The 13,274-nt window shown below is 44.5% G+C and overlaps 4 protein-coding genes across 4 annotated transcripts; all 4 read left to right on the top strand.

Annotated features, from left to right (window-relative positions):
• Positions 1-555: 555 nt before the first annotated feature.
• Positions 556-4,272, top strand: TM35_000352030 (putative RNA pseudouridylate synthase; the record flags this gene model as incomplete). Its single annotated transcript, XM_029029256.1, has 1 exon — positions 556-4,272. The coding sequence occupies one exon, from the start codon at positions 556-558 to the stop codon at positions 4,270-4,272; it is 3,717 nt and encodes a 1,238-aa protein (XP_028879525.1).
• Positions 4,273-4,668: 396 nt separating this feature from the next.
• TM35_000352020 (uncharacterized protein) lies at positions 4,669-5,268 on the top strand (the record flags this gene model as incomplete). Its single annotated transcript, XM_029029255.1, has 1 exon — positions 4,669-5,268. The coding sequence occupies one exon, from the start codon at positions 4,669-4,671 to the stop codon at positions 5,266-5,268; it is 600 nt and encodes a 199-aa protein (XP_028879524.1).
• A 370-nt stretch (positions 5,269-5,638) lies between these two features.
• On the top strand, positions 5,639-7,111 carry TM35_000352010 (uncharacterized protein; the record flags this gene model as incomplete). The annotated part of the gene is made up of 1 exon (XM_029029254.1): positions 5,639-7,111. The coding sequence occupies one exon, from the start codon at positions 5,639-5,641 to the stop codon at positions 7,109-7,111; it is 1,473 nt and encodes a 490-aa protein (XP_028879523.1).
• A 353-nt stretch (positions 7,112-7,464) lies between these two features.
• On the top strand, positions 7,465-12,498 carry TM35_000352000 (putative adenosine monophosphate deaminase; the record flags this gene model as incomplete). Its single annotated transcript, XM_029029253.1, has 1 exon — positions 7,465-12,498. One exon carries the CDS (start codon positions 7,465-7,467, stop codon positions 12,496-12,498), a length of 5,034 nt encoding a protein of 1,677 aa, XP_028879522.1.
• Positions 12,499-13,274: the final 776 nt, after the last annotated feature.

The raw sequence follows: 13,274 nt of genomic DNA, 5'->3' as shown, positions 1-13,274 counted from the left end.
TTTTTTTTTTTTTTGACCAGGAATTATACCACCAACTCACTATTTTGAATGATGAATACTAGGAGGGGAAAAGGAGAAAATAAAACAGGAAAAAAAAGAAAATGAGCGATTATTCCCCACGTAGAACTGCTTTATATGTTTTTTTTTTTTTTTTGGTAATGTGTTTTTCTCAATCACTCGAGCGCCCAAATTTTCTTATGATTCCCCCTCCCTTTGTTACGTAAGTGTCTCTGTGTTCAGGCGGAAGTGTGTTCTGTGCTCTTTTTTTTTTTTCTTGCTACCCCTTTCATAACTAATGTTCCTGTCAGAAGAGGCTGGCAAATGTATGGAGGAAGCCGTCTCTCTCAGACGGTATTGTTGCTATTATTATGCAGCCCTCAACGTAGCCACCTTCTTCTTTGCAGTTGATGTCTGCAGTGATGAAAGGAGGACAGAGTTTTCTTTCTCTGTACAAACACCTTCGCTTGCGCGTCTGCCTGGGGGTGGGGGTGGGGTGCTTTCCTTCTTTCTCAAGGAAAGAAGAAATGAAATGAATTTTGCTTCTGGGAAGCAGCAATGTTAATGCTTGTCTGCACTTCTTGCTACTTCCATTTCGATTCCTCGCGAATATACGCTGAAAGTGTAGTGGAAGAAATGATGCAGGGAAAGTCAGTAGCAATGACAGCAGGACTTTCTAGCCGCGTTGCTGTGCCGCGCAGTTATGTGCGAGCTGCATTGCGAGGACTGCGAGATGCAGTGGGACGCCCTTGTGCTCCGTACACATCACGCGAACACCTTAAAGGCCTTGATAGAGCGCTACGTTATGCGGTAACGTTTCAAGAACGCTCCGAAAAGCGTTGGACTGAAGTCAATCGCGCTCTAGAACCGAATAAGAATATTATTCGTGTAAGCGAAGACAAGATCCTTCCTCTTGGATTTGCAAGGACACTACAGCAACTTGACGGCGATGATGAAAATAATGATGAATCTTATCCAGATAAACCTAGTGCTGCCCAGTGGGAGCGGCAGCAGGTTTCTCCAACATTCTCTGAGAAACAACAAGCGAGATTGCACGCTGCATTGCAACAATGGGTCTTCTACTGCAGTTTTCACATTTCTCAGAAGGAGTTTCTGGCCCGGCAATCCAAAATATCAGCGGTCCTTCTTCTTTCACCAATACGGGTGGTTCCATCCAGCAGCAGCAGACCTGAGAGTGCAAACAGTTTGGGAATATCTGTGCGCCGTCGTGGGGCACAGGCGTATGTTGATTTGCTTGTGCACCATCGTTTGATGTTGAATAATGAGGAAGAGTGGATTACATTATGCAAACTATATTCCGGGAGTGAAGAGAAGGGTGAAGGGAATGAACTTTCTGTGATGAAACTACCGTTTATCAGCTCTTCTGAAAATTGTGTCTCGTGTGAGCGAAGCCTTGCAGTGCTTTCGTGGGCGATGCAGTTTCAACAACAACAACAACAACGGCAAGTTCATATTTCTTCTTCTGATATCGCAAACGTCCTTCAGCAGTATGCTCAACAATTTGGCGAACGGATAGAGGTACCGGAAGTAAGACTTGAAAGTGACAATGAAGATGGTACGTTAAAGTTGAGTACTGCAGATGAACAGGCTGTTGTTACACGCCTTCAACAATGGTGGGCCACTGCGCGTGATGCTGAGAAACAGAACTCCAAACTTGCAGAGGCTTGTGGGCTCGACCGCACAGCGCCAAGTTGGATTCACGTAGAAGGAAGAAAAGTGACTCTTTCGCCGTCTAGCGATACTCCAGTCGTAGGCGACACTGTGTTTGCAGAGTTGCTTCTTCAGGGACGCTGGGAGGATGTCCTTCGACACATTGAATCCGTAGCAACCGTCGCGTTGCAACTTAATGAACCTACAATTGATATGGAAGAAGAAAAACGGATAACTAAAGAGGAACTAGAGGAAGTGGCGTGTGTTGTAGATGAGAAGAATGAAGAACGACAATACAGTCTTGGTTCAGTCGCACCATCGCTCTCTTCGAGTAAGGATAACGTTATATCGCAATTCTTCAATAGGCGGCGTCCATTACTCGTAAAGAGAAAGCTATGGGTTCACAGTACCGCCTCGCGTCTCGGACGAGTTCCCCGTAAGCTTCTTCTTACTCCTGAGACACCATCAGAGGTGAGTTTGCTGCAGAAACCTCCAATGATTGGTCTTCGATCTAGACGTGAACATTTAAGTGTGGTGAATGAGAAACAGCAAAATTTGGATGGTTTACCCAGATCTCCCCCATCTCTTGCACTCATGGAATTACGCCGTAAACTGTGGATTCTTGCTCAGCTCCCAAGACGTATCCCCCGTTCTCTTGTACGTTTTGAGGGAACTGGTGCTTCTATGCTTCCGTACTTGCAACGTTCTCTTGCAAAGGAACTTGTTCCATGGGTTATTCTTTCAACTATTGTTGCCATCGCACGAGAAGAACTAAAAGAAGATATTCATGAAGGACTAAAACGTGTGCGTGCACAAGTTCTCTACACACTATTTTCACCAATTTCATTCTATGCAGCATTTCAGGAGTATTGTTCCGATTTGATAGTACAGTTTGGAAGTTTGCTTGCCCCACCTTCTGTGATACGAGTGGCGGTACGCTCCATATTGCGACCACCTTCGTTACGACACTTTTACGATGTGTTGGGAACGCGACGTAATCAAATAGAGTCTGTATGCCGTCAGATGTGGTGGGGTTCACTAGATACAGCAATGGATTCCGATGAGCAAGAAGAACTATCTTCTTCTACGTTTTCCCAGACTACAATATCTTCGTTGGAGCGGATTCGTTCTGATTCCGATGCACTACGTAAGTTTTTTGAGAGTAAAGCGGGTAGTATGCGCAATTATCATATTTCAATGTGGATTGAAAGCTGTAGTAAAGTGGAAACACTTGCGGAACTTTTAGATATTCTTGTGCGAGAAGTGAATTGCTATGGACCACCTCTACTTTCACCAGAGGCGGCAGCGTCCTTACTTACAGCAGTTGTTCTTCCGCTCATTGCCTCAAATGGAAGGAATATTATGGATTCCGAGAGGAATATTCTGCGTGCGCTTGGTGTGGTCTATTTTGTAGTCCCTGCCGACCGGGTATTTGGGGCTGCACCGTATTTTAAGGGAACTTATCATGAGCGTTACATCCATTCTACTCCACTAGAGTGGACTACAAGTTGGGATGGTTCAGAGGCATTGTTAGTTGGCCGTTCTCTTCGTCATGCGACGAAGTATCCTACAACTACCACTGAATCTTTTTTACGAGTTGATAAACGACATGGTATTCCAACCTTGACGTTCCGTGTGCCAGAGCTTAAAGTACGTCTTATGACAGTTGATCTTCTTGAGGCGGTTAGTTACTTTGATGAAGGTAAAAAACAAGAACAGCTACAAAAAAGAGGGGATATGGTGAATGCGATAAATGGTGAAACCGTAGAGGCTGATAAAAATCCCTTTCTTGTCGCCTCTCATTTGCCGTTGGGTGTTGTAGCGGTTAGTAAACCCTCTGGAATGAGTACAACTTTGCACGCCGGGTTTCCCCATCTGGTGAATTTTCTGGCTCAACATGTACCTTGGCGAGGTGATGGAACACCTGTTCTCTACCAACATGGCCTTGTCAACCGCATTGATGTTGGAACGAGTGGTTTAGTGCTCGCTACCGATACGGAAGCATCTCTCGTTGCGGCGCGGCGCGCCAGCGTTGTGGACCATGTGGTGGAAAAGACATACCGGGCGCTTTTGCTGCGCTGCCCACCACCGGCCTCTCGTGTGGACGGCGAGGAGTGCTGGTACCTCAACCCTCACGGCGTCATCACACGCGATGTGTTTGCGAACGGTGCCGACTTCTCACTGCAGCGCGCTGCCACTCACAATACGCAGCGCGACGGGCTGCCGACGGCATCTGCGGACTGGCGACGGGCAACGACGGCGTACCGCGTCCTGCGGTACTTCCCTGCCAGCGGCGTTTACGATGTAGAGGTGCGGCTGCGCGCCGGTCGGCGGCATCAAATCCGGCAGCACTTCGCACTATTATGGCACCCGCTGCTCGGCGACGGCCGCTACCACGAGCGTGCAAAGTCAATGGGAGAGCGGGTGGGGCTTCACCGACCGGCACTGCATGCATTCACTATCACTATGTGGCCCGCCCGTGCAGGTGGGTCGGCGTCCGTTGCGGAGTATGCTGACTGTGAGAAGACTGTTGTGGAGTGTCCGCTGCCAGGCGATATGCGGCATGCATTGGAAATGTTGCAAAAGCTGGAGGGAAAGGATTGAGGGGCGTGAAAAGATGATCTCGTGTGGGTGGGTGTTTTTTTTTTTTTTTTTAATTTATTTTTGCCTATTCAATGGAATGGAGATAATAATACATATATTCTGCTACAACTACACATAAAGACGTAAACGGAAAGGAAGAAGGAAAGAAAAAGAATTTGGGTGAAGGTTGACGGAAGCAGTGAGCGAGAGAGAGAGAGAGAGGTCGTAAAGAAGAAGAAAGAAAAAACAAAACATATACAAGGAATACAATGGTTCTACTTACGTACGAATATTGCAATAAGAGAGCATCTTTACCTGTGAAACATCAATAAACAAACAAACAAAAAAAGTGACTGCCTCTCTTTTATGGCTGAGCAGAGAAGGATAAAAGTACCCAAAGAGGGTGATTAGTTTTATATGCAAGGAACGAGTTCTTCATCTCAGAATGCGCTCTACGAGCGATGCCTTAATGGGGCGAGGGCTGCCAAGGATGAGGGGAACGCCGCCCTTAAAGATGGAAAGCTGCGCGCAGCAGCGTTTAACTACAAAAAAGCAAATTTATATCTGGCTGAGTATATTCAGGATGATAATAAACTTGCAGGGGAAGGTCTTGTGAATGCACTATGCAAACAACGAGACTCAGCACGGCGTTCGCTTAGTCCAGAGCGCTTAGCTGAACTTATGGAACTATACGCCGCCGTTCAGAACAATCTGGCTCTTGTGAATCTTAGACTTGGTCGTTACCCAGAGGGAGTGCGCTCTGCGACAGTTGTTCTCTCAATCCCTGAGCACGCTGCGAACACCAAGGCCCTGCTTCGGCGCGCCAGTTGCAACTTACACCTCGGAAACTTAGAGAAGGCGGAAAGTGACCTTGACGCGGTGGAGCGTCACTCTCAGATGACAGGAGCGGGTCCCGTGGATCCTGCAGTGGTCAAATTGCGTGCTGAGATAGCAGAAGCTAAAAAAGAAGCGGAGCGGAAGCAACGTGATATGTGTAAAAGGATGTTTGTATCGTAAAAGAAGGGTGAAAAAACGTGTAGAAAACAAACAAAAAAAAAAGAAACTCTAGGGTATGTGCCACTGGAGTTACTTTACCTTTGTGGTGTTAAAAACTTTTTTTTTTTTTCTTTTTACTAGTCACATTACATTGCATTCTTTTCCCTTGGTAGCAAGTATGGTGCTTGTCTTCTATATTTGTATTGATTTTATTCGTTTTTTTTTTTTTTTTTTACTAGGAGGAGTGGTGACAATAGTGAAGTAAGGTGTTACTACTAGTACTGTTGCGTGTGTGTGTGTGTGTGTGTGTGTGATCCTTTAGAGCCAATCCGCACAGAAAGTTTTAGTAATTCATTTTATCTATCTATTCTTATAAAGAGATTGATTTGTGATGCATCGCAGTCGTCTCCTTAAGAATCCTGCGGCGTTTTATGAATTTGTCGACAATAATTTCCTGAACAACAAACGTCCACCTGTACCTGGTGGTTCATGGCCTTATGAGAGTCTTCGCGGAAAGAGCCTTGCGGACCTGCAGCAGATCTGGTTCCTTTTGGTAAAGGAGCGCAACATGCTGCAGTCGATGCGGGAACACTATCTGCGACACCAGGAGGAACTCGGGGCCATGCCGGCGCCGTCGAGGCTGCGAATGGTGCAGGAGTCCATGCGCAACATCCGCCGTGTCGTGCAGGAACGCGAGGCGGCGGCCACGGCGAAGGCCACGGCGATCTTCCGCGAGCGGCTGCAGCGCGGAGTCTACCGATTCCCGCCGGGCCCGCCGCCGCCACCGGGCGCCCACTCGAAGACGGTTGTTGTGAAAGTGACACTCGAGCGTCGTGTGGCAGAGGAGCGGCTGCGGGAATTGTTTGGCCGCTACGATGTGTTTGAGTCGCACAGAGGCATCGTGCGGGTGGAGCTGCGACTGCCGGAGGACGTGATGCGACGCAAGGAGGAGGCAGAACAGGTGTGGACGCAATACGTTGCGGAGAAAAGTGATGTGAAGGCATACCATCAGTGGGCCGCTGCGCCAAGTGTGTACGATTACACAAATGTCGAACTCGCACCCGGTGTGTTCGCGAATGACGCTGTAAGGGAACATATGGATGGAGAAAAGAAAGATAAAAACGACAATGAGAGTTGTAGTGGAGATAGTAGCAACGGTAGTATTGAGAAAAGTAATAAAATTGATGAAAATGGGGCCATTATAGCAGCAAGTTTGCCCGTACCACCGAGCAAAGAGAGGCCAACACCACCAAAGAATCCACTGGAGCGACTCAAAGCTGAACGCCGATCGTATCTTGCAAAAAGTGTTATCCAGCTCGGCTACTTCCCCAATATCACGATGGAGCCGCCACGTTATAAAAGTGTTGAGGAGGTGCCACGTCCAACTCATCCAGATGAAATTGAGGGTCCATGGGAGGCATACATCACTTATGACCAAAGTGACGGTCTGGCATATGCGCAGTCGCTTGGTATCACTACTATTGATGGAACAAAGGTAATCGAGATAGCGGAACATAAGCGTGAGCCCCAGCCATATTCTGAGTTTGACCCTGTTTATCAAGAAGCTCTGCGTCGTGAATCAGCACGGGAAGAGACTCTTATGAAATGGCCACACGTGCCTGAATGGAAATACGACTACAGCACATACACACGTAAACATCTTTCTGAAATTGTACGCTACAATTACAGCAATGTTGTGGATTACGTGGATCGTGAGGTTCTCCTAACAGGGAAATCTGTTTGGGAGTGTCCCATTGACATTGATCATACATGTGGTGGTGCCAAATCTGTGCCGCCACATGCAAAGAAGCCGATAAGATACATGGATGCGGGGATTACCGAAGTGGGTGTCACAGATATCTAAAACTCTCTTTATGTGTGGAGATACACTTGTATTGGCTCAGTGTTCAACATTTATGAACAATGATGATGATGATGATGATGATGATGATGCTTATAGTCTACGTGTTTACTGCTTCCTGTTGCCGCTGTTTTATTATTATTATTATTATTATTATTATTATTATTATTATTATTATTATTATTGTGTTACTTTTAATTAAATATATTAATATCTCTTTTTATTTTTATTTCTTGTACTTTGTGTATCTTTTCCCTCCTCCATTCCCCACCCCCGCTGGGACAGAAAAGTTTTGGATAAGAGCAAATTAAAAAGAAGACGAAAGGGTATAGACTGTCAAAAAAAAAAAAAAAAAGATGGAACGCCATCATGTGAGTCTTCTTGATAGTTCCGTTGCTTCGCAGCTGCCATCGATGCGAGGAGACGAAGAACAGCACCATTTTGAACCTGCACATTCCCCACTGCTAGGGAGTACAACTGGTCCGGCACATGCCTCAGTGTTGCATGAGTCTATCAATTCATACCCCAAAAGTGGTGGTCGTCGTTTCTCTAACACGCAGCGGGAATTAATGAGCAGTGGGCAGCCACAAACAACGATGACATCCACTGGTGGAGGATCCCTTTCTACAGGATTCTTTCGACGGCGCTCTATGCGGGGCAAGAGTACCTCTACGAACCCCACGAGGCACGCTGCAAACAGACAGAACATGTATGTTGTTCAGCTTGAAGGGGACACTGGTGGTATCGAAATGCAAGCGGCAAGTTCTCGTCTCCAAAGTGCAATAGGGATTCGAGAAAAGTATAAGACTGTGGACAAGGGTCAACAAGAGGGAACAGAACGACTGGTACCACCAGTAGTATTATCCTTCGAAACAGGTGTTATTCAGTTTAGTGATCAGCGTACAAATATTGTTCCATGGGAGCAGTTCTATGATGATGTCACAGAAATATATACTACCTTACAGCATCCTATTTGTTGCCGTGCCTGCTCCCATAGACTCCAGGTACTGGAAGAAAAGTACAAGTTGTATAAGCTCTGCAATAATGAATATGAAAATTCTGATCGCTACCGTCGTGGGGGTGGCGTATTCGCCGATTGTACAAAAGTTGACAACAGTGTTTACCTCGCTTCTATCATGAATGCTCAACAGTTAGTGGAGTACATGCAAGAGACATTAGATCGGTATGGAGAAGAAGTAGTACGCTATGTGGGTGAAAAAAAGGAACCGCAGACACTGCAGTCAATGTGTGAACAACTTGACTTTCCCGATCCCGCCAATATTACTGTTGACACTCTTGGTTTATTACCTCCCAACGAGAAACGATTGTACCGCTACGATATTCTCGACCCAGAACTTAACCGTGCTGGTCGCAACAGTGCAGAGTTGTTGCGTCTTTTTCTTACACCAGACACATTAAATAAAGGACGGTTCTTTGCAGATGCTGTACGGCCTATGTTAGCTAAAAATGATTCACGACGGCGAAATATTGAGGCAACGGAGAGTATCATCGAAATTGGTGGGGTAACCCCAGAAGACTGGGAAAAAATGGCGCAATGGATCCATGAAAATGAACTGGCAGAACAGGAAAACAATCAATGGCTTGTTGCGATATCACGACGTATGATTCGTAAGGAAACAACGAAAGACACTTTTGAACACCACCAACAACATCTTGAAAATCTTTTTTTACCACTTTTTATGGCCACATTGGCACCAGAAGATCCAAGGAACACACAATTGGCATCTTTTCTTGCTCGTATCGGTGGTTTTGTGATTGTGTCTGATGAAGAAGAACGTGGTAACGATTTTCAGCGAAAGTCAAGACGACCAGCAGAGGTTCCATGGTCAGAGAATGTATGTGATCTTTATTTTGCCTACAATATCTGGGCAAATTTGTGTTCTCTCAATGCCTTTCGACGGCGCAAAGGCCTCAACACACTTCAACTTCGTGCTATTGCTGGAGGTCGTAGTACTCAGTTAGATGTCCTTGTATATTCGTATCTCCTTTGTGATAGTGTCTCAAATGGCATTATTCTTGAGAATCATCCTGTATTGCAGTACCTTTATGGTATTCATCGTATTGGTATGATGATATCACCTCTTAGTAACAATGGAATGGGTTTGCCGTATATGCAAAATCCCTTCCCAGTTTTTTTTCGACGAGGACTTAATGTTTCACTTTGTACTGATCGACCTGTACTTTTTCATCACTCTAGAGAAGCGATTATAGAAGAGTATGGAACGGCAAGTAAATTATATCAATTATCTGGTACAGATGTTTGCGAAATTGCGTTAAACTCTGTGACAATATCATCCTTTTCATACAACACAAAGGCGGCATGGCTTGGTGAAGCATTTATGCAAGAGGGTATAAAAGGAAATTTATTTGAATTAAGCAAGGTACCAACACCTCGTCTAGAGCTTCGGCAAGAAATGTGGCAGACGGAGTTACAGGTTATAACTGAAGCGACAAAACAGCAAATACAGACTGATGATGATGGTTGCATTTTGACATCTCCAGCTGCTCCTGCTATTAGTGAAGCTAACTGCAGCCTCGGTGTATCACCAACAGTTAAGGTTGTACCATCAACTCAGTTCCCTTACATTGTGCAAGATCCTCACATTGATTTCCCACGAGTTGTGTTTGTTGGGCCTTATGAACGTGATCCCTCGTACACAACTGTGGCGCAGTTATTACACCGAGCACTAGAACTTCGTGCGCAGTATGTTCGTCAACACCGTGCTGGTGAAGCTGGAGCTGGAAAGGAGATGTTAAACCCACATGAAATTGAAAATGCGTTTCGTCGTGATGAGGCATTTGATGAAGATGAGTGGATGTTTAAAACGGTTGAAGGTATTCTTGTGCCGCATGAAGTACATCAAATTCCTCGACTTCCAAAGGAAATGTTTCACTACGATGACTTCCGTGTTCACGTGCAGGAGTTGCGTCAAATTATGGATAATATAAACGTACGAAATTTTGCAGCACGAAGATTGGATTTGTTAGAACATAAATTCTTACTTCACATTGCTCTTAATCGCAGTCTTGAAGCAGGTACTACAGCCGAGAAGGCTTCACAAAATCGTGACTTTTATCAAGCGACAAAAGTGGATAATAATGTTCGTATGGAAAGTGGTATGACAGCACGACAACTTTTGAACTTTATTATTTCCAAAGCGAATAATAGTGGTGATGATATTGTTGCACATCAAGAAGGAAAGGAACCACAAACACTTCGACAACTATTACATGAACTGAATATATCTCCAAACAATCTTACAGTTGATGATCTTAATGTACAAGTGGATGCAACACTAGGAGTGGCAAGTGCACAGTACCTTCCAGAGGGTCGGGATGAGTTACTTACTTTGTTACTTAAAACAGATAATCAAATGAAAGGACGTTACTTTGCCGAACTGACAAAACTTACCTTTGAAAACTTTAAACACGATCGTTTTACTTTTACAGAAAATCGATTACCAATCTATGGTGCAAATGACATGGAATGGAGTCGACTTTCAGATTGGTTTGACACTCATGGTATGGCATCTGTACATAATAAGTGGATGGTACAGGTTCCACGTATTTACTCTTACCTACGTAAGCGGGGTAATGTACATAGCTTTGCTGAATACCTTGAAAACGTCTTTAAACCACTTTGGGCTGTATCTCTACATCCCAGCAAAGACCCTCGACTCTTCCATTTTATCAGTCACATATCCGGTTTTGATTGTGTGGAGGATGAACACCGTCCTGACACGCCACTTCACTTGGCGACAAAAGCCCCGCATGAGTGGACCTCTGAAGAGGAACCACCATATAATTATTACATGTACCATATGTGGGCAAATATCTACTCCCTTAATGAGTTCCGAAGGCGACGTAATTTCTCAACTTTTACATTTCGTCCAAGTTGTGGTGAAGCAGGTTCAGTTGATCATCTCATTGGTGGATTTCTACTCGCTAATGCTATTAACTACGGTGTCACACTTGCAGATGATGTGGCATTACAGTATCTATTCTATCTTGCACGAATCGGAGTAACGGTAAGTCCATTAAGCAATAATACTAAAGTTCTTGGTTATCTTGACAATCCGTTTCCTCACTTCTTTCGCCGTGGTATAATGGTTTCACTAAGCACTGATAGCCCGCTCATGTTTCATCACACTCAGGAGCCCCTCCTTGAGGAGTACTCCATTGCATCTAAAGTGTGGAAATTAGGGCCAAATGATATGTGTGAAATCGCACGCAACAGTGTACTACTTTCCGGTTTTGACGCTTCCTTTAAGCGAGAGCGCCTTGGAGATCTTTACTTTCTTTCAAGTAGCCGAAGTAATGATGCATCCCGAACACATCTTTCGGATATCCGGGTGGCGTATCGCTTTGACACCTACCACACTGAGCTTGCATTGTTAGAACATATATCCGGTTTTAAATTCCCCAAGGCCCTTCTTACTCTTAGTGAAGAGAGTGCACGAGAGGCAGACTTTCTTGAAGCAATAAAGAAGAAGAAAGAAGTACCAAGGGGAGGAATCATCGATTTGAAACCGGAGGAAGCAGACATTGGAATGCTTCAGAATAATCGTACACGCATGCAACAACGTTTAGAAGAACTTAGTAATACCTTGGTAGAATTACAACGACAAAATAAACAGTTGACAGAAAAACTTGCAGATGAGCATTCACGAGATCAACAAGCTCAACAGTTACGTCGTCGTGGTATGGAGAAACGGTGGGAGCAGCTACAAGATGCGGAAGAAAACCAATCAGTATTGGCACCTGGAGAAGAAGGTTACTCTGAACTTGAACTTGATCCTGCTATGATGTCATTTTTTGCGGGTGGTGCTGGTGCTGGTGCTGCTGCTACTGCCACAATAAGAGGAAGAGAGGAGTTGTGTGATACTGAGACAGGCCACTCTGTTGTACAACAACAACATCCGCAACAGCAGTTCTTTAAGCAACAAGATAGTTACCCCGGTCAATCCCTCTCTATGGCATTTAATGGCATGAATGTTATGGGAACAACCATAGCCAATATCAATAATAGCAGTCCTGCTACTGCTAATAATATTGATTTTGCTAACACTCCGTCCAGTATTAGTGCAGCTGCTGCCGCACTGGTGACAATGTCAGAAAATCTATGGAGTAAATCGTCTGGTAATTCCCGCACAGATAAAGGATCGGGCCAAGGAAGCGGGAGCACATCCGTACTGCCACCAATAATTGCGAATTCATTGCGCATGAGTCACCGCGGTGTGGCGTCGGAGAAACCTCAATCCACGTCTGGGAAAACAACAACTCCAAATCCAACACCAACACCACCAAGGCGCAGGTCAAGAGGTTCCACAGCACAACCGCCTACACCCACTTCTTCAGCAGCACTTTAGCAAAGATTACTGAAGGAAGAGACTTGAGAAAAGTAATGGGTGGAGCAAGCCTGTGGGAACCACGAAAAAACAAACAAAAAACAAGAGTGTAGATTTTCAGAGTAATTTATTGCAGTGGTGCTTGTTTATTTATTTATTTCTATGCGTATGATTATCTACCAACTTTTTATTTTATTTTATTTTCTTTTTTTTCACTTTGTGGGCGTATATGTAATTAATACGTCGACCATCATGCTGGAATTCTTGCCCCATGTACATAGCTTTTTGAACAAAACACGGCGAATTATGTGAAATACCTGGCCATACACTCCTCAAGATGCCTGAAGGCCCTAGTTGTGTTGTTCTGGTACGTCAATCATATGTTTTTTTTTTTCTTGTTTTTGTTTTTGTTTTTGTTGTTTCCTTTCCTCCTCATTCTCCTGTAGTGTGGGGAATGGAGGGGGTGGTTATTTGTGTTAAAATCTCTTTTCTTCTTTTCTTCTTTTCTTCTTTTCTTCTTTTCTTCTTTTCTTCTTTTCTTCTTTTCTTCTTTTCTTCTTTTCTTCCATTCGATGATGGTGAGGCTTCCCCTCTCCTTCTATTGTAGTTAGTGGCAGGAACGAAAGAAAAAAAGACAAACATATATATATATATATATATATACATACAACATACACAAAAACTAGAAACTATATCACGACAGCCGATAAGAGGAATATTGTTAAGTACAAGAGTATCGCTTGAAAGGTAAAAAAAAAAAAAAAGCGTAAAAACAAGAATAATACTAGTTGTGGTGG

The sequence above is a fragment of the Trypanosoma theileri genome (genome assembly GCF_002087225.1).
Source record: "Trypanosoma theileri isolate Edinburgh chromosome Unknown TM35_Tth_35_V1, whole genome shotgun sequence".
NCBI classification, from domain to species: Eukaryota; Euglenozoa; class Kinetoplastea; order Trypanosomatida; family Trypanosomatidae; genus Trypanosoma; species Trypanosoma theileri.
Note: the sequence above shows the minus strand (reverse complement) of the source record. Positions and strands in the feature narration are given on the sequence as shown.